Source organism: Glycine soja, chromosome 4, assembly GCF_004193775.1.
Source record: "Glycine soja cultivar W05 chromosome 4, ASM419377v2, whole genome shotgun sequence".
In the NCBI taxonomy this organism is placed as follows: Eukaryota; Viridiplantae; Streptophyta; class Magnoliopsida; order Fabales; family Fabaceae; genus Glycine; species Glycine soja.
The window spans coordinates 45,726,085-45,748,284 of NC_041005.1; the positions used below are offsets into that span (position 1 = coordinate 45,726,085).

Below are 22,200 nucleotides of genomic sequence, written 5' to 3' on the forward strand. Positions count from 1 at the left end.
AAATTACCAAATTAGCTAATACTTCATCCAAAAGCCAACATAATAAACGCTAATTTTAGAAAAAATTGGTGGTGCCCGATGCATTACGCTACTGTAATCCTTTGCAACAAGCAAGGACGTCATGCCAGAGTCTGGAGTCAAATGATAACTACTGAACAATACACAAATAAAAAAAAAAAAGTTTTTTCACATTGCTTTTGCCGAATGGAACCTTTGCCAAATTGAAATAACAAACTCTAGGCCTTTCCCAAATTAACTCACCAACTTCTGATCATAATTCTAGATTCTTAACAATTAACCATTTTCTCCTAAATAAAACATACAAACTTATCTTATGAAATTAGATTTATGCACGATCGATTAAAGTAAGTTACGAAAAAAAGAAGGGGGTATAAAGATTAATAAGCTTAAGAATGAGTCGTATATGTTACTCATAAACCACAGTATTAAATGTTCAATAAGTGACATCAGTTTTTGTTTTCACTTGCATTTTACGTTTGATAACCACAAACGCGTTAGTTAGAACACTAGATCAGAAGTTAGAAGTGTACAAGTTTGGCCCTATTCAGTATGCAGAAGTAGATTAGCACCACACACAACACTCTTATACCTTTCAGTACAATTTCACACTTTTTTTCCAAACCTTTCAAAAAGTGGTCGAGTCGGTAATACAAAGATAAAATCAGTTATCATAGTGCTTTTACAGTTTCCACTTTTCAGAATGTTTTCACTCCACTTGCAACACAACATGGTGTCTCAAAACTGGACGTAACCATGTTCCTCACTCTCCTCCACTCCACCACCTCAACTCCTTAATCTCTGATAGCGTGATCAGCATGCAAGAGAAAGATGATCCTTGAAGCATACAATAACAACAGATAGCATGCACGACACAAAAATTATGTGTCACAGCTTCTGGGTCGGCACCTAACTGACAATTCTATATATAAAAGATATATATACAAAAGAAAATTTCTCGAGTTTCCTTCTTAATTTCTTTCACTTATTGAATCCTTTTGCTTCCATACTTGAGCAACACAAGCACACATCCTATCTCTTGACAATTCTCTGAGTGCCATAGTTTGGCATCTTAATCATTGCACATTGTTGATGCCCATAAGGAACGTGTAACTTCCTCATTTATTTTTCTATTGTTTTCTTTCACTTATTGGCTTTCATTTCCCTATATAAAGCCTCCATTGCTCCCTTCTCTCCCCATCTTCCCTTGTTTTGATTCCTAATACAAACATGGCAATGAAGAAGCTCTTGTGGGTTGTCCTGTCTCTGTCTTTGGTTCTTGGAGTGGCCAATAGCTTTGATTTTCACGACAAGGATTTGGCGTCCGAGGAAAGCTTTTGGGACTTGTACGAGAGATGGAGGAGTCACCACACGGTTTCGCGAAGCCTCGGTGACAAGCACAAGCGGTTTAACGTGTTTAAAGCAAATGTGATGCATGTCCATAACACTAACAAGATGGATAAGCCTTACAAGCTGAAACTAAACAAGTTTGCTGACATGACCAACCATGAATTTAGGAGTACCTATGCTGGCTCAAAGGTTAATCACCACAGAATGTTCCAAGGCACGCCACGTGGGAACGGGACCTTCATGTATGAGAAGGTTGGTAGTGTTCCTCCTTCTGTGGATTGGAGGAAGAATGGTGCTGTCACTGGTGTAAAAGATCAAGGCCAATGTGGTAAGCTAAATGATCACTAGTCCCTAATCATGGAGCTCAACCTAGGTCCTATTATCTCTTTATCTATGATTTTTTCCACTTTCGGGTGAATAATATCTGATAATTTAGTCTTTAATTAATCGAGTTTATTGGCATTGTATGATCTATGTAGTTGATTTCACCTAATGGGATAAAACTGTTGCTGAGTAAAACACTATAAGGTGGATTTGGTGTGGTCATATTGATATAGGCTATAGCTTCTAATAAAATTGTTGTTTGTCTTTAAGCCTCAGTTTATGCAAATTATATTGTCATTACTCATTAATGTCTCGTGCAGGTAGTTGTTGGGCGTTTTCAACTGTTGTAGCTGTTGAAGGCATTAACCAAATCAAGACAAATAAGCTAGTCTCCTTGTCTGAACAAGAGCTGGTGGACTGTGACACCAAAAAAAATGCAGGATGCAATGGTGGGTTAATGGAATCTGCTTTTGAGTTCATCAAGCAGAAGGGAGGCATAACAACAGAAAGCAATTACCCTTACACAGCACAAGATGGAACCTGCGATGCATCAAAGGTAAATGTTAAGCTGAACTTTTTAATAAAACAGTATAATTAACTGGTAACTTGAGGAGCTTAAAATGCACAAATCATTATCGTTGCAGGCAAATGACCTAGCTGTATCAATTGATGGCCATGAGAATGTCCCTGCTAACGACGAAAATGCATTGCTCAAAGCTGTTGCCAACCAACCTGTCTCTGTAGCCATAGATGCTGGGGGATCTGATTTTCAATTCTACTCTGAGGTAAATATTCAATTTAAATTTTTTTAAAAGTTGTTAGAAGAAAAGCATTATTTACCACTGAACATGTTTCTCAGTTCCCTGTACAAAAAAGTGGCAATAACTAGAATGCTAATTTGACTATTTGCTGTCAACATTGAAGCAAAAAAGTATCTTAATTTTATATACCAATCATTGCAGGGAGTATTTACTGGTGATTGTAGCACGGAGCTAAATCACGGTGTAGCGATTGTAGGGTATGGAACAACTGTTGATGGGACTGATTACTGGACAGTGAGGAACTCTTGGGGACCAGAATGGGGAGAACAGGGTTACATCAGAATGCAAAGGAGCATATCTAAGAAGGAGGGACTTTGCGGCATAGCTATGATGGCTTCCTACCCAATCAAAAACTCCTCCAATAATCCAACAGGACCCTCATCATCTCCTAAAGATGAACTTTGAATGCTTACCACAAAATCAAACTCTAATCACCCTTGGTTGTTGTTTTCTATTAGCATCTCAGATTCTATGCCAGTGTATCCATCAACATATTTATGCTTATTACATCACAAAGAAATAAATATTTCAAGTTGGTTTGAGTGATAGCAATTTCTCATGTAATCTCCTTTCTGTGGCCAAGAATTTCATGCAAAATGATAACTTTTACTTTAAAGCATTTATATAAATAGCAAATTGATCAACTAAAGTCCAGATTGCAATATGAGCACTCTGAAGATACACCATGACTTATTTTATTTTTGATAATATTATTATATTGGAGTACACAACAGATGGCTGATAGAAGCTAGACATGGTGAAGTGTGCAGCAAGAAAGTGATCATCATTCATCAGCCATAGCACCTGATGGGATCAGTGCAGCCTTTTTCTGCGGATTGTTTGTTGCCTTGACCTCCACCCTTCTCCAGATATTGTTGATGGTATTCCTCTGCTTTGTAAAACCTCTTTGCTGGAAGTATTTCTGTCACAATCTTCTCCTTCAGTTCCAATTGTTTTGCATCTTTTGATTCCTGGCCTAAACGAGCTTGGGTATCGTTGTAGTAGTATATTCCTGATCTATACTGTGCACCCACATCATTGCCCTGAGATTTTTATACACATAAATAAATAACTAAGAAGAAGAATATAACATGTTTTGTGGAAGAAGAATATCCTCCACAAAAGACAATCCATATTTAGTGGTGTTTATGAAGAAAATTGAAGTCTCACCTCAAGGATGATCCGCTTAATAAAAGGTTTGTAAAGGTGAAGCTTTAACTTTAATTGGACAACAACGCAGAAAAAAACTTAAAGAACTACACCAAAATTTTCACTCCATACACATAGCTATCAAATTAAAAATTAGATGCAACCAAGGAACTACATCCTAGAGTAACAAAATTGATATAGTTTTCAAGGTGTTTTTGTTTTTGTTACAGTAAAGAAGTAAATTTTAAGGTTTCACCTTAATAACATGTGTAATAAATATTTGTGTAAGGTTTTAAATTGCAGTTGGGATCTCTATTGTGATCTTGTTGTAATCCTTGATACTACAAGAAATTGTAGACAAATATGGCCACAATTTGCAATTGCATTTAAGTTATGAAAAACCCAAAAATCTTAATGTTGTGGCGAAAATTGTAGCTAATATATCTTTAAAAAAAATTTTACAAGTGATTTGACACTTAAATATCTTAATCAAAATTTGAGTTGTATCTTTTAACTTCAACATAAAATCACAATTGGAAACATCACATTATCCAAAATAGGCTCATCCAATGGGAGAAAAATTAATTATGTATCAAATAAGAAGAATTAAGTACCTCTTGGATACACAAAAAAAAAAAAAAAATCTAAAAATCTTACCCTAAGTCTTTCACTCCACAAGTATGCATAGCTATAAAATTAAAATTTTGTTGCTTCAAAGAACAGCTAAAATTTCCAGCCACAAAAATTATCATTGTATTTATAAAAATTTCCAAGAAGAAAAAAACCCTTAAAAACTCATTAGCCATATACATGATACAATAATTCCCGTAGGTAATGTGAATATTGGGGTAATTTAGGTACCTGACGGTTGATGGAAGTGGGGTCATGCCGAGACCAAAAGAGAGCAAGTAGATCATTGTAGGGGCAAACCTTCGGGTCGAACTGGACCCGAACCACTTCAACGTGGTTAGTGGTTCCGGTGCAAACCAGTTTGTAATTCGGATCCGGAGTGTGACCCTGAGTGTAACCAACCTCAGTCTTCACCACACCCACAACTCGCTGAAAGGCCAACTCAGCACCCCAGAAGCAACCCGACCCGAACTCAGCGAACTCGTGATCCGGGTCATCCGGAGCATCCAAATCCGGGTCGAGGGCAGGGTTGTTCTGCCCCTCATCGCCTCCACTGGTAGCCATTACCCGAATCACAGAATTTGAGGTGTTATGTAGATGGAGAGAACAATGTTGAATTATTTGGCACAAATTTATAGTAACACAAATAACATTAAATATTAATTAATTAATTAATTGATTGATGTTGATAATGACGCAACCCATGGCTGAAACGCGTTGTGGTGACTAGGGACCGAATGAAACTAGACTATAAAATTGGTTGGGTGCATCATCATATTGGTTCGAGGACATTAATAATTTATTAATCCACTTGTCTTCAGTGTCTCTCTCAGAGACAAGCATGCATTTGCATTTTCCTAGATTTTTCGTTGAAATGGTATTTGTCCTTTTGGTTTTGCCAATTTGACTGCTTCGCCTATTTTCCCTCCTTTCCTTTTCCTTCCTACTTTCGAACGTGTGGATGGTAAGATTATACATTAAGATATACATTAATTGGTCAAGTTGATTACCACGTTCCACTTTTTTTTTTTAAAAAAAATGCTAGTGTTCCACGTAGAGAAATATGAAAAGATGTCTCTCATTTTAACTTTTAAATTATTTCTTTCCTTCCTTTTTAATTGTCGAATTTTTAGAATAATTATATTCCTATTTATCTATCGTTTGTAAGTTCTAAGATCACGTTAATTTTTATTAATTATACTCATATTTATTTTTTTATCTTTAATTAATTTATACAGATATTTATTGTGAAATATTCACAACTATTTTATTAAAATAAAAAACTTATTACATTTATTGATTTGTACAAAATAACTTGAATGATAAATAAAAAGAAACAGAAGTAGATTTTACAATTAGATTTGTTAGTATTGTTTTACTACTTAATAAAGACAATTAGATTTATCTTGATTCATTCAACCAAAAAAAAAATTATATTTATTCATTCTACTGTTACGATGTATAATAAAATTGAATTCAAAACACTTAAATAAAGTTTTAGATATGAGTTTAATAAATGAATATATATATATATATATATATATAATTAATTAATTAAAAAAATTCACTAAAAATAATTAGTTTGACATATGTTAGTCCATGAATATTTCATCCACCAATAATACGGTCAAAAAATGTCAATTGATTCTAACATTGAAATCTTAAGAATTTAATATTTTCTCTTTTATAAAATTGCCCTAGTTTAGTATATATTTTTAAGTACACATATGTTGTAATTTATTATTTAGGGTACATTTCTAACAAATTCTTTATAAATTATTTGGATTTATCTTGTGATATACTTATTTATGTGAGGATTTGAGGATTTATATTATGTTGATAAATTATTTGTTACGTTATTCCTATAAGTTCTTTAAGATATCTTATGAAAACAGCTAACACCTTATACAAAAATAATCTAATCCTATTATTCTCTAATTATAAATATATATTTATATAATAAATATTTATTCAATTAATATTTAATTATATTATTTATTGAATCTCGTAATAACATATTATAGAGCGAAATGCAAAATGAACCAGGATTAAAAAATTGGTTGGGTACATCACATTGATCGTGACTATTAACATTTTTTTTTTGCCACATCAAAACATACTAACCTGCAAGTGTTTGCATTTCCATAAGTGCTCTTTGTTGTTGAAATGGTAAATTATCCTTTTGGCATTTGCATTTGGTAATACGACTACACTTATGTTTCATTCTTTCTTTTTACTTTTCATGCAAGTTATGAAACCGGCCCAGCCATTTGAAGAAGTGGGTACTGATTTAACTGGTAGGTTAGTAATTGATCCTTTAATTTGATATATATTAAAAAATTTAAAATTATATATATATATATATATATATATATATATATATATTTATTTATTTATTATATATAAGTATATAATTAATATTATTTGATTAAAAAATTGATAACATAAGTTTATAAATAATAATTTAATAACATAATTATATAAGTCTTGGTTTTTTTTAGAGTTTTTTGGAATGTTTTTTTGTTTTCTTTTTAACACGAAACGAATTTTAAAAATCAATCTGAGTCACTGGGTTTATCCCAAATCGATTAGGTTTGGCCGGATCATCTCATGTCAAATGTATGGCCGGTCCAATAAGCAAACTGATCCTATTATGCTACCGGATCCCGATTGGACCAACCCGTCAAAACATATTTTTTAACTATGCTTTCTTTGAATGTGTGGCTAAGCACCCTTCATGAAACCGTAAAGGTACAGTTACAATGGGTCAAGTTGATTCCAAATCAGACACGAGTGCACCACATCCTAGTAAAACAAAAGTTACCAGGCGCATCATTGGGATATAAATGGAGAAAAAATAGGTTAGGATACTATTACGGATCAAGTGTAGAATATGGAATCAAGATCTGATCCTTTAAAGTTGTTGATTATGATCAATTATACTAAAAATTAAAGTTATCTTACGTTACTCTAAGAATAATATATAGAAATGAATAAGATTTAGGTAAGATACTATTATGGATCAAGTTTAAGACCGAACCTGAATTTAAGGTCTGCTTTTTTTAAATGTTAACTGTGATCAATTATCCTCGGGATTAAAGTTATTTTACGTTACTCTAGAATATAGAAATGGATAAGATTTAGGTAGAATACTATTACATTCTTTTTAGTTAGTTTTTTCAAATAAATATAAAAAAATATAACTTACGGTTTAACACTTATATACTGAAAAGTATAAAATAACTTTAATGTTCAATCATAAATAATGTTTAAATTAGTTTACAATAATTATTTTAAAAATTAATAGATTTATCATACAAAATAAATTATAATTAAATAATTGTCTAAATTTTTTTACGTGGTAGTATGTAACTCTTTTCTCTATAACTTATTCCCTTAGACCGTGATTTGATAATTGTACGGAATATTTACTCTCATGAAAACTTAAAAAGGTTCTCTTTTTCAATGAGTTTCTTTTTGTCATTAAATTTGAGACACAAGTATCCGGATACAAACACCCCGACCCAAGGCCCAACAAAGCAAAATCTACAGTATGATACAAAAATGACTGAAATGAAGCAGGCGGTTGCTTCCTGCACTCATAAATTGTTATTTGCATCTCCATAATTTTAAAAATACCAAAAGGACCCTTACCATTTGGGTGTTGCTAGGTGCATCCAGCATTATTGTTGGTGCAACCAGCACTTAAGATGAAATGACAAAAATACCCTTGATCCATAAGCCTTTTAACTTGATCCGTAGAAGCCTTACGGATCAAGTTGATCCGTATGCTTAATATCAACATACGGATCAACTTGATCCGTATCAACTTTACGGATCAACTTGATCCGTACGATTTATGGACCACCCTCATGCACACCCATCACAAATGCGAAAAAAACACATAGGCAGTTTTGGTATTTTTAGAAAATGCTAGGTGCACCAGCAATAATGCTGGGTGCACCTAGCAACACCCTTACCATTTTTTATAAGTTCCTTTCAGCTTTTTGTTCCTCCATCTCGTGGGTAGCTCCCTCTCCCTCCGGCAATCACCTTTCACTCATAGGTCGTTGGCGAAGTTATTATATATTTGAGGTAAGTTTATAGATATTTTTACTCAAATCTGCTTATATTTCTAGATTGACAAATCTGAAATAGAAAAAAAAATTATGCCTTTTTGGATTGGCACTCTCAGAATTATACAAATATAATTCTAGATTAAATTATTTAGAAGGCATGTTCATATATTATGAATAACTTAATCCAAAATTATGTTTGTATACTCCTAGAATCTCTGTTCCCTAATAAAGGGTGATGTTTTATATGCTTCATATTTAAAATTCAATTTTTTTTTTGAATGTGCTGGATTCCTTGTTCCATAAGACATCTAAGATTGTTAATTTTTTCGTGGTCCACCATCCCTATATTTTGGTTTAGACTTCAACAATGTCTTCACCAAATGAAACAAAGAAAAGGAATAAAAGAAAAAAAGCATAGGAAAATGAAGGAAGTTGCCATCATTTAGCTCAAGATGGTTCCCATATAGATTATACGGAATATTAATTAGTTTTGTCGATGACTAATTTCTGTCGAAAAATTTAATTAGTCACTTTTAATGAAATTTCCTCTCTTAATCCACATTTTTGCATCTATATAACTTAAATCTAAGATTTTTTTAAAAAAGATTGAGTCTAGCTAATATTATTCAAACCAAGTACTTATTAGTTTGATATCTCTTTGATCCTTTTAAAATTACACAAAATAAAATGTAATAATTATTCAATCCTAAAAAGTGTATCAAAAGAACTTAGTATGACATATGCTTTGGTTGTTAGAGAAGAAATTGGAAGGATGGGAGAGATGGAAATGATTTTGTTGTTTGGTAGAGATGATTTGGACATTGGAGTGTAAATAATTTAGAAATTTATGGAATCTTCCATATTATTTTCACCTATTTTTGCTTACATTTATATCTTTCTTCTCATCTCTTCTTGATTTTCTTTTTGTGCTACATTTTATTTTTATTTTTATTTTATTTTTCATCTATTTTAATTAATCTATTAATTTTATTTCGTGCACTCTATTTTTTTCCTCTCTACGGACAAGAGCAGTGGAGTGACAAATTACATACCAACGCCTAGTTAGAAAAAATATTCACATTTACATTATGTTTGTTTAAAGAAAAAGAGAAGGAAAAAAACATAATTAATCATTAGCTTTATTTTATTTAATCAAAGAAAAAATCAAGAAGAAAAGAGAATATAAATAAATAAAATTTTCTTTCCTCGTTCATTATAATTATTTCCCCAGCATTAAAACAAGAAGAAAAGTACTAGAGATTATCTCAATGAGTATATTATACCTTTCATATAAAATAGGTACCAATAAGGCTATAACCCGTGAGAAAAGAAATACTAATGACATGTTAACACTACAACTTGCCATTATTTCTCGATCATTTTGTAATCCCCCCGAAACATGTAGGCACAACTTGCCATTATTTATTTATATATATGGTCCCTAGCTCTGATCTAATTTCCTCTTTGGCAGTGCCAAGGAAGACAAGGCTTTGGCCGAGGCCACCTTCCTCACCAGTAGTTTCCACCTTGCGTCATCTTTCATGTTCTCTTGCTCCATTTTTAATCGAATTTGCCTGTCACATTCAGCCAAAACAGCAAGGTTAACCTAGACCACAATATGAATGTTAAATTAGACGATTTGGAAATTGAATGTTACAGATTACAAAACATGATGTGTAGGAGATTATTAATTAATTTGATGTATTTCATTTAATTTGCAGAGTAAATAGTAATAATACTATTCGATCTGGCCGGTTTAATCCTCCACTTGTCCCACTAGCCCAGGTGTTCGACAGAGACCAACTTGTTTGTTACTACATTATTATTGCTTCTTTTTAATGATAGTATATTATTGAAAGGTGTTGTATATCATCAACTAGGGTTATAATAATAATCTTAATTTGTTTGTGGCTTTTGAGGAGGGGACCTCTCACTGTCACTGATGCACGCATGTTTGGCTTGTTCCCGACCCATGATACCGAAACTGAAGTTAGGTCTAATAAGTAATAACTGTATACCGTGTTGGTCCTGTCCTGTGCATCCTATGAATTTGAATTTGGTCTGTGCAAACAAACACAACAGCCATGACTTATGACTACCTCACGGTTAACCTCCAATTGTTATTGAGAAGATAACGTACATGCATAACAAACGATCCACTAGACGTATAAAGATGTGATTGGTCAGTTAAATTCATCCCTGAATATATATCTATATCAGCTGGGTCGACGAGCTAACGAGTAAGCCACGTAACAAACAAACCGCAGAAGAATACGGAAATTAACAATTGGTACAGGCTACACAACTCATGCATGCCAAATCCATTGCATAATAGAGTTGTACTACTAATTATAGTCTTATACCATAAATTATATAATTTTTTTAAAAAAATATATTTTTTGGTTATCTTTCCTTCACATCAATAATCTTATCTTAACATGGTTCTACTTTTTCTTTTGTCTTAATTATTATACAAATACAGTTTCCCTATATAACATATCAGGACAAATAAACAAATAAATAATGAGCAAAATTTTCTACTTGGGTTATCACGTGGAAAAAGACTAAATTTCCTTAGCTAGTGAAATGAACTTATAAATTTTCAAAAAGCCTTACCAAACGCACAAACCTTAACTCTATATGTGCTACGACCTATATTCCTGTAAAAAAAATTGCTAAGACTTATACTATGTATAGCTGTGACTCAGGCACAACTAAGAATTTTACTTAGTAAAAAAAAAATAGAATACATCAAACATTAAGAGGGTGTTAACCTGCAAAGAGGAACCTTGCATGAATTCTGGCATAGGCAAATGGAGGAGTGGAGCCTGAAGAGCTGCCACATACGCTTACACCGCAAACACCCTCCTTTGAGCTTCCTGTTGCAAGTGCCCAAGTGTCGTATCAACACCTGCAAACCCTGACACGTGGCGAACTTTGAGCACGGCGTTTTCTGTCGTCCAACCTCCACCTCGTATGGCCCCACCTCCGTACACCCCTCCGTGCATATGTGCTCCAAACACTCCATCGCCTCGCTCAGCTGCACGTACAACCTCTCCTCCTCCCTCCACTTCCTCACCCTCCTCTTCCTCTGCCAAGCTAATTAATTATTAATTTTCACTCCTCATTAATCACTAATATAATCAAAACAATGTTATTAATTACCTTTTCGAGTTCGCCCATGAGGCGGAGAACGTCGAGTTCGAGCCAGGGGTCGTGGCTCTCGAGGAATTTCCAGCCCTCTGTTTCCTTCACGGCTTTGAAACGGTTCCTGAGGAGCTTCACGCACTTGAGGTAGAGATCCGGTGCGTCGCAGAGCCGAGAGAGTTGCAACACGTCCACCACGTTCTCCGTGCTCAAGCGCTGGGCCAGTCCCTTGATGCACCTCTGCTTCAGCTGCGGCACCGAATACACGTGCGACAATGCTAGAAGGTGGATTCCGTACTTGTCCATGTCCTCCTCCGTGCACCTGCGCGCACCCTATTAATTCCTGCGAGGAATTATAACTAACTACTTATAATTAACTAACTACGGACCTGGAGGAGTAGAGGAACGCTACGAAGGCCGTGACGGCGCCGTCGGGAACGCCGTGGATTTTGACGACTCGGTTGGACGCAATGACGTTTTCTAAAACTGGGGATGCCGAAGCCTTCAGGAATTAATTAAATTTCAGGACAAAATGATATGCAAAATTAGTTAACTAACGTGACGAAATTAAAATTTGAATTGAAGGAAAAAAGAAAGAGGTGTAAATTAACCAGAATGGTTGCGTGCGCTGGAATGCGGTTACCACCGGGAGTGTGCATAAAAAGGTCTGGTTCGGGTAAGACATGGGCGTTGTGAAAGTGGATAGAGGAAACTGCAGGGGAATCCATATATATGAATATGAAGTAATTGGTTGAGTTGAACTAGCGTGGTTGAAGGAGGTTTTGGTTTCGGGGTTGATGATGTATATCATGTGGGAATTACGAGGAAGACGAATGTTATATATAGAAGCCACCTCATTAGGAAGTACGATAAGAATAAAATCCAAGAGATGGACGATTGCAATCACTATGAAAGAAAGTGCTTTTTTTTCACTTATCTTCTTTCTCGGAGTTCGAAATTAAGGTAGAACATTAAATATGAATATATTTTTTTCATTAACGAGTTTGAATCTTAATTCATCGAAACATTAATAAAGATTAATCCTTTAGTTAGATTTGACATTTATTGTAGGTGTCTTTTTTTTAATTTAAAAGAAATAATAAATTTTAAAAAGTGTTTTTAATATATATATATATATATATATTAGAATAACAAAAATAGTAATAATATCCATGCGGGTTGAAGCCAATTGTCACTAAGTAACAATTTTTTTTCCATCCCAACATAATATTAGAGTTTGGTGTATAGACTTTATGAAATCAGGAATAGTGTATTTCGTTTTTTTTCCAAAACTATCTTATGAAATCAATTCCACACAGAACCTATTTTGTTTTTTTTTTTTGTTATTTCTTTTATTTTTTTTGTTTTTCTTGGCACCTCATCAATTTCATTGATAGCATCTTTATTTGCGGAAAGCACACTAGGAGGAGATAATAGTTGTGGGTTTTTGAAAACGGAAAGAACCAAACCATTCCTTTTCTGGTCCTCAACATTAAAATGTCCACAATTTGTGGGATTTGCTACGTTATTCTTCACTGCACCATCAGTTTCGTACGTCCTTGTCATTATTGATCCATTTACTATTTGATTCACCCTCACCACAACCAGGTCTTCTTACATGATCGAACTCCATCATTAGTGACCATGGCAAAAGCTTGTCACAAGTGTCATCTGCGTGACCCAAAAAGCCACATAAGTAACAGAAAATACCCAGCAAAAACAAAAAAAATTTAAAAAAAAATATTTTTTTTTTGTTGTATTAAACACATTATGAAATCGAAGGAAAAAAATAAATCGAAGGATGAATAATTTTTATGGATTTCCGAAGGAAAAAAATATAACAAATTACATTAAATAAAATACAAAATCCAAATGAAAATTCTTAACTATTATATTTATCGTGTGCAACACATCGGTTAAAATCTAGCAAATTTTATATTTACTTAAAATATACATTTCTCTTCTAAAATCTCCCATCCAAACATGCATTAAGATTATATATATATAAAAAAAAAAATATACAAGTGATTGCATGCAAATGCAAGCAATGTAAAGGCACACGTGCATGCATGTAATGATGTAAAGGACACCGAAAAATTAAGCAGTAGGATAGATAAAAGTTTTGGAAATCCAAATAAAATGAAAGAAGTTGGTAAAAAGTGATAGCTAGAGTAATTTTTTTTTATCATTTATCTATTTACTTCTCTTTTTCGCTAATACAAAATTAATAGTTTTGAAAAACCAAATATTTTTTTTTATAAAAAGCAAGTAATAATTAAAAAAACAACAAAAAGTAAATATAAAAAACCTTCGCTTTTCACTAAAGAAGAATCTAGAAGAAAAACCCAGATCCACTGAAGGCAAGGTTCAGCTCCAATGGTTCACACTTCCTCAGAAAAACTTGGTGAATAAAATTTCTAGATCCTTCTGTGTGACCTAAGAATATTTGGGGTTCAATCATGGTTGTCCAATGAATCAAACACCGTTATATATAAATACATGAGACGAAGAATTAGTGAATTTGAATTACCTTGGCCTATCGCTTCTTCTTTCGCATTCCATGGAGATCTAGTGCTACAACCAAAACTCACAAAACTCGGTGAAAATTAGGGTTTTGATTCGGAGGTAAAAGATGTTTGGGAGAACGCCGAAGAAAAGCAATGGCGTTAGGTACTAAGAAATCCTCGACATTTCAAAGACCGCTTTACAAAATGATCTGAAGAAGGTATCAATCATTGATTCTTGATTCATATAAGTGTGTCTATTACTTGATTTGATAATTCTAAATAACGAAGGTAAAAAGAAAGGAAAAGCATAAAAAGAAAAAGCAAAGAAAAAAATGGAAAATGGACAACCCGAAAAGAAAGAAAGAGAAAAGATTTAGAGGAGAAATCACTTTCTTCTGTACTAGATCTAGTGTGTTTAGATAGAGAATTTTAATTGAGAAAAATAATTTATAGAGAATTTGAATTTCTGAAATTTAGAATTCATTGTTTGGATGCTTTTTATGAAGAATTTAAAATTTTAGAATTTTAAAACAGAATTTTAAACCACTAAAAATTTGGAATTTCAATTTCTTTCTAAAAAGTGAAAAATTAAAATTCTCTTCTTACATTCTTATTCATGGAGAGCTCCTAAACTATCGATCGGGTGTGGGGATAGAGAAACACGTATAACTAGCATACCAACCATATTTTCTCTTTTTTTGTATCCATTTTTTTCATCCTCATAATTTTAATTTTTTTTATTCAAACACAAAATTTTGAAAATAAAAGAATTTCAATTGAAGTATTTTAAAAAGCAGCAACATATATGCCCAAGAATGGATAGACGATGATAGCGAAATAGGGGTGCAGGAGGCATTAGTCAATGGGTCTAGGAAGGAACACAGGGGTGTAATTAGAAGAGAGGACAAAGAGAACAATCACAAAGGCTGCGTACCTCAGGGACTATGTGTGAATGATGCTTGTCATGGCTGAGCTGGCAGCAAAGGGATCTGTAGGATAATGTTGGTCTACCTCTAGGAGATAGCATAACCAATTCTGTTATTGTAATATTCCCTAGCACAGAATTACAATTCTGTTAGTGAGAATCATAGTATAAATATATTCATGTAATAAGATACAGATCAATGAAAATATACTTGTCTTTCATGTCTCTCTTCTCGGACGTACTGGGCCTCGAAGCCAGCTGCTAGCTATTTTCCTATCAGACAGATCCAATAACTAAGCAAACAAAGCATAAAGAAAAAATTCAACGAGATAGGATAGAAATAATTACTAATCTTCATTCAGGATCATTTTACCAATCTTGAAAGAAGCATAGACATCATTGCACGCATATTCAACTTGTGTTTAGGTTAGCTCCTTTGATTTCCATTCTCTGGCACACACAGCCTTTGACTTCTCCATATCAAGATACACCAACTCCTTTGTCAGAAATTTCTGAGCCCCAAAAGAAATTTGATCTGGCCATTTTTTCTTTGCTAAGAGGGACACATCTATGCCCTTATTATACTCCAACCCATAATCATTCTTAATTAAGCATCATAAGATCCTTCATCACTCCAACCCCAACAAATTCAAAGTTAGAGTCCATCAAAAAGCTCCTTAGGGATTGGGGAATATTGTCCATATGGAACAATTGAATGATTAGGCACTTGTTCTCAATACATAGTTGCAAAATTGCAACTTTCTTCTTGGTCTTTTCAACTGGGATCCATTCAGTGTCCAATCCAACTACCCTTTGTTTTCCTGCCTACTTCGATGAAACAACTTGAATCCATTCTTCTACTATGCTTCCTTTGTAAGTGATTATTGTTTCAATGGTTAGTCCATCGTAGAATACCAAATACTTAGAAGTTGTTGGGTTAAAGAATACAGTTGGGTTGTTATTACTCGCTGTCATGGTCATGGCCATTTTCCAATTGAAACCTTTGTTAAGAAATATAAAAAAATTTGGGCTAAGGAATATTAACAAAGTGATTATGGTGGCACAAGCAAAATGGGTCATTAATTTATATCTTTCTTTACCATTATAGAGCATTAAATGACTTGTCACGTGACAATTTTAATAATCTACCACTCTTTAGTTTATATGACAAAAAATATTTAAAAATAAACTCATTTTAAGATTATAGCATGACCCTGCACAAGGATGACAGGCACAAATCAAGAAATGATCCTAGTTTTTAATCCAGGAAAAAAAGAGTTAATAATTCTTAATTATGATAGATGTGTGAGAGATTTTTAAAATTAATGAAAGATGGTATTATTTCATAAAATGTTGGCCGAGATGTGTGGCAATATGTGTGTACTATATACACAAATTTTGATACTTGTATGTAAAGTACGTAAATAGAGTAATTCTAAAATATTGGCCTTGTTAATGTTAGTATCTTGCATGAAAGTGCTCCTTGAGCTTAGAGGTTTTTTTTTTAACCTTGGACTGGAGCATCAAGATCTCCTAATTTTTTATTACTTATCCTTTTTATTTTTTAAATTCATTCTTAATTGAATATATATATATATATATATATAAGAATAAGAACTTTTCAATAATTGGAAGTGTTTCTAGAAGTTATTCTTAAATAAGAACATTTTAAGAGTTATTAATACTTTTATTGATCAGCTAAAAAAATTAAGAAACAAAATTAAATGATCAATATAGGAAAAGATTCAACTTGTTTCATCAACATATGTTGAAAACAAAGAGTAGCTGGATTGGACACTGAATGGATGCCTGCTAAAAAGTCCAAGATGAAAGTTGCAATTAGAAGATGTGCCTAATCATTTAATTGTTCAGAATGAACAAGATTTCCCAATACCTAAGGAGCTTTCTGATGAACTCTAATTAACTTTGAATTTGATGGGGTTGGAGTGATATACGATCTTAGGATGCTTAAGAATGATTATGGGTTGAAGTGCAATAAGGGCATAGATGTTTATCTCTTGGCAAGGAAAAAAAAGGCCTGTTCGAATTTCTTCTGGAGCACTGAAATATTTGACAAAGGAGCTGATGGATCTTGATATGGAGGAGTCAAAGGCTGTTCGTGCCGGCACTACTAGAAAATAAGGTTTTAACATCGGTTATTTAAGACTTTCAACATCGGTTATTAATTGATGTTGAAAGTACCGATGTGGAAAGTAGTATCATTAACATCGGTTTTTCAAAACCGATGTTAACTAATAAATACAACATCGGTTATTTAAATAAGCGATGTTATATGATACGAATTATGAAAAAAAAAATTATAAATCTATAAATTAACATCGGTTTTTTAAAAAACTGATGTTGTAAGTGACATTTAACATCGGTTTTTTTAAAAACTGATGTTGTAAGTGACATTTAACATCGGTTTTTTAAAAACTGATGTTGTAAGTGATATTTAACATCGGTTATTTAAATAGGCGATGTTATATGATATGAATTATGAAGAAAAAAAAGTTATAAATCTATAAATCAACATCGATTTTTAAAAAACTGATGCTGTTAGTGACATGTAACATCGGTTTTTTAAATAACCGATGTTAAATGTGATATTTGACATCGGTTTTTAAAAAACGGATGTTGTAGGTGACATTTCACATCGGTTTTTAAAAAAACTGATGTGAAATGTTACTTACAACATCAGTTTTTTAAAAAACCGATGTTAAATGTCACTTACAACATCAGTTTTTTAAAAAACTGATGTGAAATGTCACTTACAACATCAGTTTTTTAAAAAACCGATGTTAAATGTCACTTACAACATCAGTTTTTTAAAAAACTGATGTGAAATGTCACTTACAACATCAGTTTTTTAAAAAACCGATGTTGTAGGTGACATTTCACATCGGTTTTTAAAAAAACCGATGTTGTTTTAGAAATTTATTTTTAACATGATGTCTGTTTTTTCAATAAATCCCAAAAATAACCTGCAAATTTTAAAATCAGACCACACAACATATAATTTTCATTCTGTTTTGAAACAGTTTTTACCAGAAAATTCAATAAGAAATTTACTAATTACTATGAATTTAAAACATATTTAATGTTGAGACATGAATTGTAAATTAAGTAAGTAAATATAAACTACAATTACAAGATTGTCTAAACATCCTAAGTTTCATTTTTCACTTTCAAATAGTACTTTGCCCACTGGTTGCGAAGTGCCTTCAATCTTTCTGGTTCCAATGGTCTAGGATCAGTGAAATACTGCATGATATAATAAAACATAAGTTAATAATATATTAGCAATCATAATAATATGAAATTTGGTGAATTAAAAATTACCATTTCCCAATTATTCTGGAAATTTCCTAAGATTATAGTTGACATCCAATGCATGACGTAATACCCACACTCAGTGCTTCCTTTTTGTCTATTACACTAAATACATTATGAAATTTAGATATGCAACGTTCAGTACAAATTAGTCTACACAATACTAAAATATAAGTGAAAACATATTGTTTAAATAACTTACTTTAACAACAATCCACCTAGCAGGAGTCTTGGATTTACTTTGTTGAGTATCGTCAAGTCCTTTCAAAGCACTATTGAATACAAACATAGATTCTTATTGTACATTTAAAATTTTGATTTACCTGACTAATGCTAATGCAAATATATTAAAAAACAACACTGACCTATTAATTATGCCTTTGAGGTAGTTGTCTGGCTTATTATGCAACGAACAAAACCAAATGACAACATTTTCCTTAGGCAAAATGACGACCATTTGCCAATGTGCACTGCAGTGGAGACCAATATATGTTATTATACTATTATACATTATTTAAATTCATTTGTTGAGTTTAAGTTACCCATTCAAGTAGGCTCCTAGGTACACATCTCGTTTTGAATTTTGCATCCAGTTCTTAATGTAATTTTCTGATTCAAATTGTGATTGGCCAGATCTCTGGATAGACTGTGGCTCGAGGAATCCATACACATCGATATTCCCAGCTCGCATACTTGTCTCAGTCATATGCCTATTATTGTTAACACAAAGTAAATTATGCATGAAGGTAAAACAATAAATTAGGTAACTAACAATAATCTAAATTGACTTACAGAATCCACAACTGTATAACAGATATGCTGAGACATTGACCACCATGTGCAATTTCAGACAGATCTTCATGCTTTATGTACAAGGGAAAGTTTTCATTAAATAGGCCAAACAAGGTAGCATCCCACATAACCTGCAATGGCTTCAGAAAAAGCTGTGGAATGGTCAATGTCATTAGATATAGCGGATCATCGACCTCATCATCCGGCCTATCTGCAGGTTTCGCGGGTCTCACAGCTCCCTGTTTATCCAACATAATTAATTGACATAATTTAATCACAGTAAACATTTTAATTGGAAAAATAAGCATTTAATGACACTAAAATACCTGTTCTGATAAACGCTTGACTAGATGTGTCGGCCAAGCAAGGAATGTGTTAAGAGCCTGTCCCACGACCTTAACCTCTTTAGTGGGTACAGGAATGGGAGCATCTACATCTCTAATCTCCTCAACACTAACCTTAACTTGATCATGCAGCAAAAGAATGTTGTGAATTGTTGTAGATCCCTCATAAACTCTTCCCAGGGCAACCAGGCGAGAAGGATATTCTTCAATATACAACCCACATTTGTATGAGTCACCGGTGTCTAGATCGTTCCCTGAGGGATCAACACAACTCTCCTTTGTGCTGACACGAGCAGCTGAAGGACCAACATCAGGTTCAGGAGGCAGTGCGAGTCCCTGTGATTGCATTTGGCTGAGGGATAACATTAGCCGTCGAGTGACTTTTTCTGTGATTGAATCCTCTAGTTGGTCCTTGATTTGTTGCGTCAACTGTTGCAGGTATTCGGGAGCAATGGAGGAGGTCCTTGAAGCTGATCCAAAGTATTGTTTGATGGTTATACCGGCTCCTACAGCACGCACACGACCAGGGTGTTCTGGTCGCCCAATGGCAGCAGTCAGTATATCATGACGTCCATGGGTAACAAAGGAACCCTGTGAGGCCTGCTCCTCAAGCGCATCCTGTGAAGAACACATTTATTCTATACTTAATCACACAATAAAAAAAATAATTACAATTATGAATTGAAAGTGACTTACAATCTTGTCAGCAATTTCCTTTGCTGCTTCAGATGTCATGTCACCAGTTTTCTTGGTGCGGGCTAGCTTCCACTTCACGTGTCGTTTGATGGGAGATGGAGGATCAATGACGGTGTCAGTGCTTCCGGATTGAGTTGCTTCCTCTAGTTTTTTCTTTCTCTTCTCATCCATCAACTTTTTTTCTAAATATTCATAACCCCCACGAGACATCACGTGAGGGGCAGTGTTTTGTTTTTGGACAGCTTGTGCTTTTTTTCGAACATTCTGTAAAAATGAAACATTAATGAAACTCATGATTACAATGTATTATAATAAGTTCATTTAAAGTTAAAAAAATGAAAATCCCAAATTAGTTACCTCCCATGAAGGGTCTCTACGGCTCTGGCAAAATTGGGTCCATTTCTCCTTGCTAATGCCGTACATTTTGCATACAGTGTCATCAACACTATCCTTGTCAGCTGCAAGTGCCCATTTCGACGTCAAATCAGACTTAAACTGTCTCCACCGCTCCCCCACAGTCTGAAGTATTTTCTTTTTTGTCCTTAAATCAGATGCTTCAGGGATATCAAATTCAGCCTAACAAAGAGTAAATTAGGTTTTATTAATACTAAATTCAAATATTTGCCTAACAAACAATATGGAACATGAAATAATACATGATACCTGAATATCCTCCCATATCAAATCCTTCTGAGTAATAGGGACATGCTTCCAATTTTCGTATGTGACATCCACCTTATCACGAGCAACGATCCCTAAATATGTTCTAAATTTCTTGCTGTGGGGACCGTCTGCTTTGCCAGTAACAGGATCCACATGGACAAGGGGTCTCTCTGCCCCAACTGGTCTAGTCGCCAATGAGACTATCACATACATTTTTCTCCACATGCATAACATCAATACAATGTCTAACATCTAGATCAACCCAATACGGAAGATCAAAGAAAATCGACCTTTTCTTCCATATGCAAGTCTTATTTTTGTCTTTCTTTTGGACCTTTCCAAATATTGTATTTAGGGGTTGAACCCGCTGGAAAATCTGGTCACCAGTCAACGGTACCGGTGCATTTTCATGCTCTTGACTTCCATTAAATGCTTTTTTCAATCGTCGGTAAGGATGATGAGGTTTAAGAAAACGTCGATGCCTAGTGTAAACTGTTTTTCTTCCATGTTTCAGTTGTATGTAGCTTGTGTCTTCTTCACAGATGGGGCATGCACGATGGCCTTTAACACTGTAACCGCTCAAATTCCCATATGCTGGAAAATCATTAATGGTACAAAAAAGCATTGCACGTAAATTAAATGTCTCATTTCGAAACCCATCAAACACTAAAACTCCTTCGTCCCACAACTTTGTAAGGTCTTCAATCAAGGGATTGAGATAAACATCGATGTCATTTCCTGGCTGTCTTGGGCCCGTTATCATCATAGACAACATCATGTATTTTCGTTTCATACACAACCAAGGAGGCAAATTGTAAATCACTAGCAAAACTGGCCACGAACTGTGTTGCGTGCTTAAACTGCCATATGGATTCATTCCATCAGTGGCTAGTCCAAGCCTAAGATTTCTTGCCTCTTTGCCAAAATCCGGATACAAACGGTCTATCTTCTTCCATTGCAAGGAATCAGCCGGATGACGAAGCATTCCATCACAGTTTCTCTCATTTGCATGCCATGTAAGGTCTTTTGCGTCGTCTCCATTAGCAAACATACGCTTAAACCTTGGAATGATCGGAAGATACCACAACACCTTCGCTGGGGGGCCCTTGTTTGAGTTTTCATCACTACTACACTCCTCATCATCCTTGAGTTTGTACCGTGATACCCCACACCTAGGGCATTTCGACATTTCTTGAAATTGATGTCTGTATAATATGCAATCATTCGGGCAAGCATGAATCTTCTGATACTCCATACCCATGGGACACAATATTTTCTTTGCTTGATAGTAACTTTTAGGCAATGTGTTTTCCTCTGGAAGCATGTCGTGCACTACTTGAAGCAGTGAACTAAAGCTTTTGTCACTCCACCCATATCTGGCTTTGATATTAACCAGACTTAAAACTGCCGACAACAGCGTCA

The 22,200-nt window shown here is 34.0% G+C and overlaps 4 protein-coding genes, 1 long non-coding RNA gene and 1 pseudogene across 5 annotated transcripts; 1 reads left to right on the top strand and 5 right to left on the bottom strand.

Moving 5' to 3' along the window:
- Positions 1 to 983: 983 nt before the first annotated feature.
- LOC114409897 (vignain-like) lies at positions 984 to 3,065 on the top strand. The gene is made up of 4 exons (XM_028373555.1): positions 984 to 1,696; positions 2,013 to 2,248; positions 2,337 to 2,477; positions 2,655 to 3,065. Exons 1-4 carry the CDS (start codon positions 1,249 to 1,251, stop codon positions 2,916 to 2,918), a joined length of 1,089 nt encoding a protein of 362 aa, XP_028229356.1. The 5' UTR covers positions 984 to 1,248; the 3' UTR covers positions 2,919 to 3,065.
- A 33-nt stretch (positions 3,066 to 3,098) lies between these two features.
- LOC114409898 (peptide methionine sulfoxide reductase-like) lies at positions 3,099 to 4,906 on the bottom strand. Its single transcript, XM_028373556.1, has 2 exons — positions 4,524 to 4,906; positions 3,099 to 3,556 (listed from the first exon to the last, which is right to left on the bottom strand). Exons 1-2 carry the CDS (start codon positions 4,854 to 4,856, stop codon positions 3,305 to 3,307), a joined length of 585 nt encoding a protein of 194 aa, XP_028229357.1. The 5' UTR covers positions 4,857 to 4,906; the 3' UTR covers positions 3,099 to 3,304.
- Positions 4,907 to 9,622: 4,716 nt separating this feature from the next.
- Positions 9,623 to 12,381, bottom strand: LOC114409899 (BTB/POZ and TAZ domain-containing protein 1-like). The gene is made up of 5 exons (XM_028373558.1): positions 12,130 to 12,381; positions 11,908 to 12,020; positions 11,537 to 11,840; positions 11,146 to 11,462; positions 9,623 to 9,945 (listed from the first exon to the last, which is right to left on the bottom strand). The coding sequence occupies exons 1-5, from the start codon at positions 12,244 to 12,246 to the stop codon at positions 9,813 to 9,815; spliced, it is 984 nt and encodes a 327-aa protein (XP_028229359.1). The 5' UTR covers positions 12,247 to 12,381; the 3' UTR covers positions 9,623 to 9,812.
- Positions 12,382 to 15,297: 2,916 nt separating this feature from the next.
- On the bottom strand, positions 15,298 to 15,931 carry LOC114409556 (annotated as a pseudogene).
- Positions 15,932 to 17,991: 2,060 nt separating this feature from the next.
- On the bottom strand, positions 17,992 to 18,353 carry LOC114409900. Its single transcript, XR_003666239.1, has 2 exons — positions 18,293 to 18,353; positions 17,992 to 18,214 (listed from the first exon to the last, which is right to left on the bottom strand). It is a non-coding gene; the product is annotated as an uncharacterized LOC114409900 (long non-coding RNA).
- Positions 18,354 to 18,436: 83 nt separating this feature from the next.
- LOC114410880 lies at positions 18,437 to 21,357 on the bottom strand. The gene is made up of 7 exons (XM_028374789.1): positions 20,779 to 21,357; positions 20,473 to 20,691; positions 20,116 to 20,379; positions 19,402 to 20,037; positions 19,076 to 19,314; positions 18,931 to 18,993; positions 18,437 to 18,446 (listed from the first exon to the last, which is right to left on the bottom strand). Exons 1-7 carry the CDS (start codon positions 21,028 to 21,030, stop codon positions 18,437 to 18,439), a joined length of 1,683 nt encoding a protein of 560 aa, XP_028230590.1. The 5' UTR covers positions 21,031 to 21,357.
- Positions 21,358 to 22,200: the final 843 nt, after the last annotated feature.

What these genes read in the sequence shown, in the direction of transcription:
- LOC114410880 (XM_028374789.1), bottom strand. Translation starts at nt 21,030, where the DNA reads ATGTTAGACATTGTATTGATGTTATGCATGTGGAGAAAAATGTATGTG. An exon ending in GTAGAGACCCTTCATGGGAG is followed by an intron (nt 20,380 to 20,472) that starts GTAACTAATTTG and finishes TCATTTTTACAG; the next exon opens with AATGTTCGAAAAAAAGCACA. An exon ending in GTTATACAGTTGTGGATTCT is followed by an intron (nt 18,994 to 19,075) that starts GTAAGTCAATTT and finishes TAACAATAATAG; the next exon opens with GCATATGACTGAGACAAGTA.
- LOC114409898 (XM_028373556.1), bottom strand. Translation starts at nt 4,856, where the DNA reads ATGGCTACCAGTGGAGGCGATGAGGGGCAGAACAACCCTGCCCTCGAC. An exon ending in CCACTTCCATCAACCGTCAG is followed by an intron (nt 3,557 to 4,523) that starts GTACCTAAATTA and finishes TAAAAATCTCAG; the next exon opens with GGCAATGATGTGGGTGCACA.
- LOC114409899 (XM_028373558.1), bottom strand. Translation starts at nt 12,246, where the DNA reads ATGGATTCCCCTGCAGTTTCCTCTATCCACTTTCACAACGCCCATGTC. An exon ending in GCGTTCCTCTACTCCTCCAG is followed by an intron (nt 11,841 to 11,907) that starts GTCCGTAGTTAG and finishes GGGTGCGCGCAG; the next exon opens with GTGCACGGAGGAGGACATGG. An exon ending in TGCAAGGTTCCTCTTTGCAG is followed by an intron (nt 9,946 to 11,145) that starts GTTAACACCCTC and finishes TGAATGTGACAG; the next exon opens with GCAAATTCGATTAAAAATGG.
- LOC114409897 (XM_028373555.1), top strand. Translation starts at nt 1,249, where the DNA reads ATGGCAATGAAGAAGCTCTTGTGGGTTGTCCTGTCTCTGTCTTTGGTT. An exon ending in GAACCTGCGATGCATCAAAG is followed by an intron (nt 2,249 to 2,336) that starts GTAAATGTTAAG and finishes TTATCGTTGCAG; the next exon opens with GCAAATGACCTAGCTGTATC. An exon ending in ATTTTCAATTCTACTCTGAG is followed by an intron (nt 2,478 to 2,654) that starts GTAAATATTCAA and finishes CAATCATTGCAG; the next exon opens with GGAGTATTTACTGGTGATTG.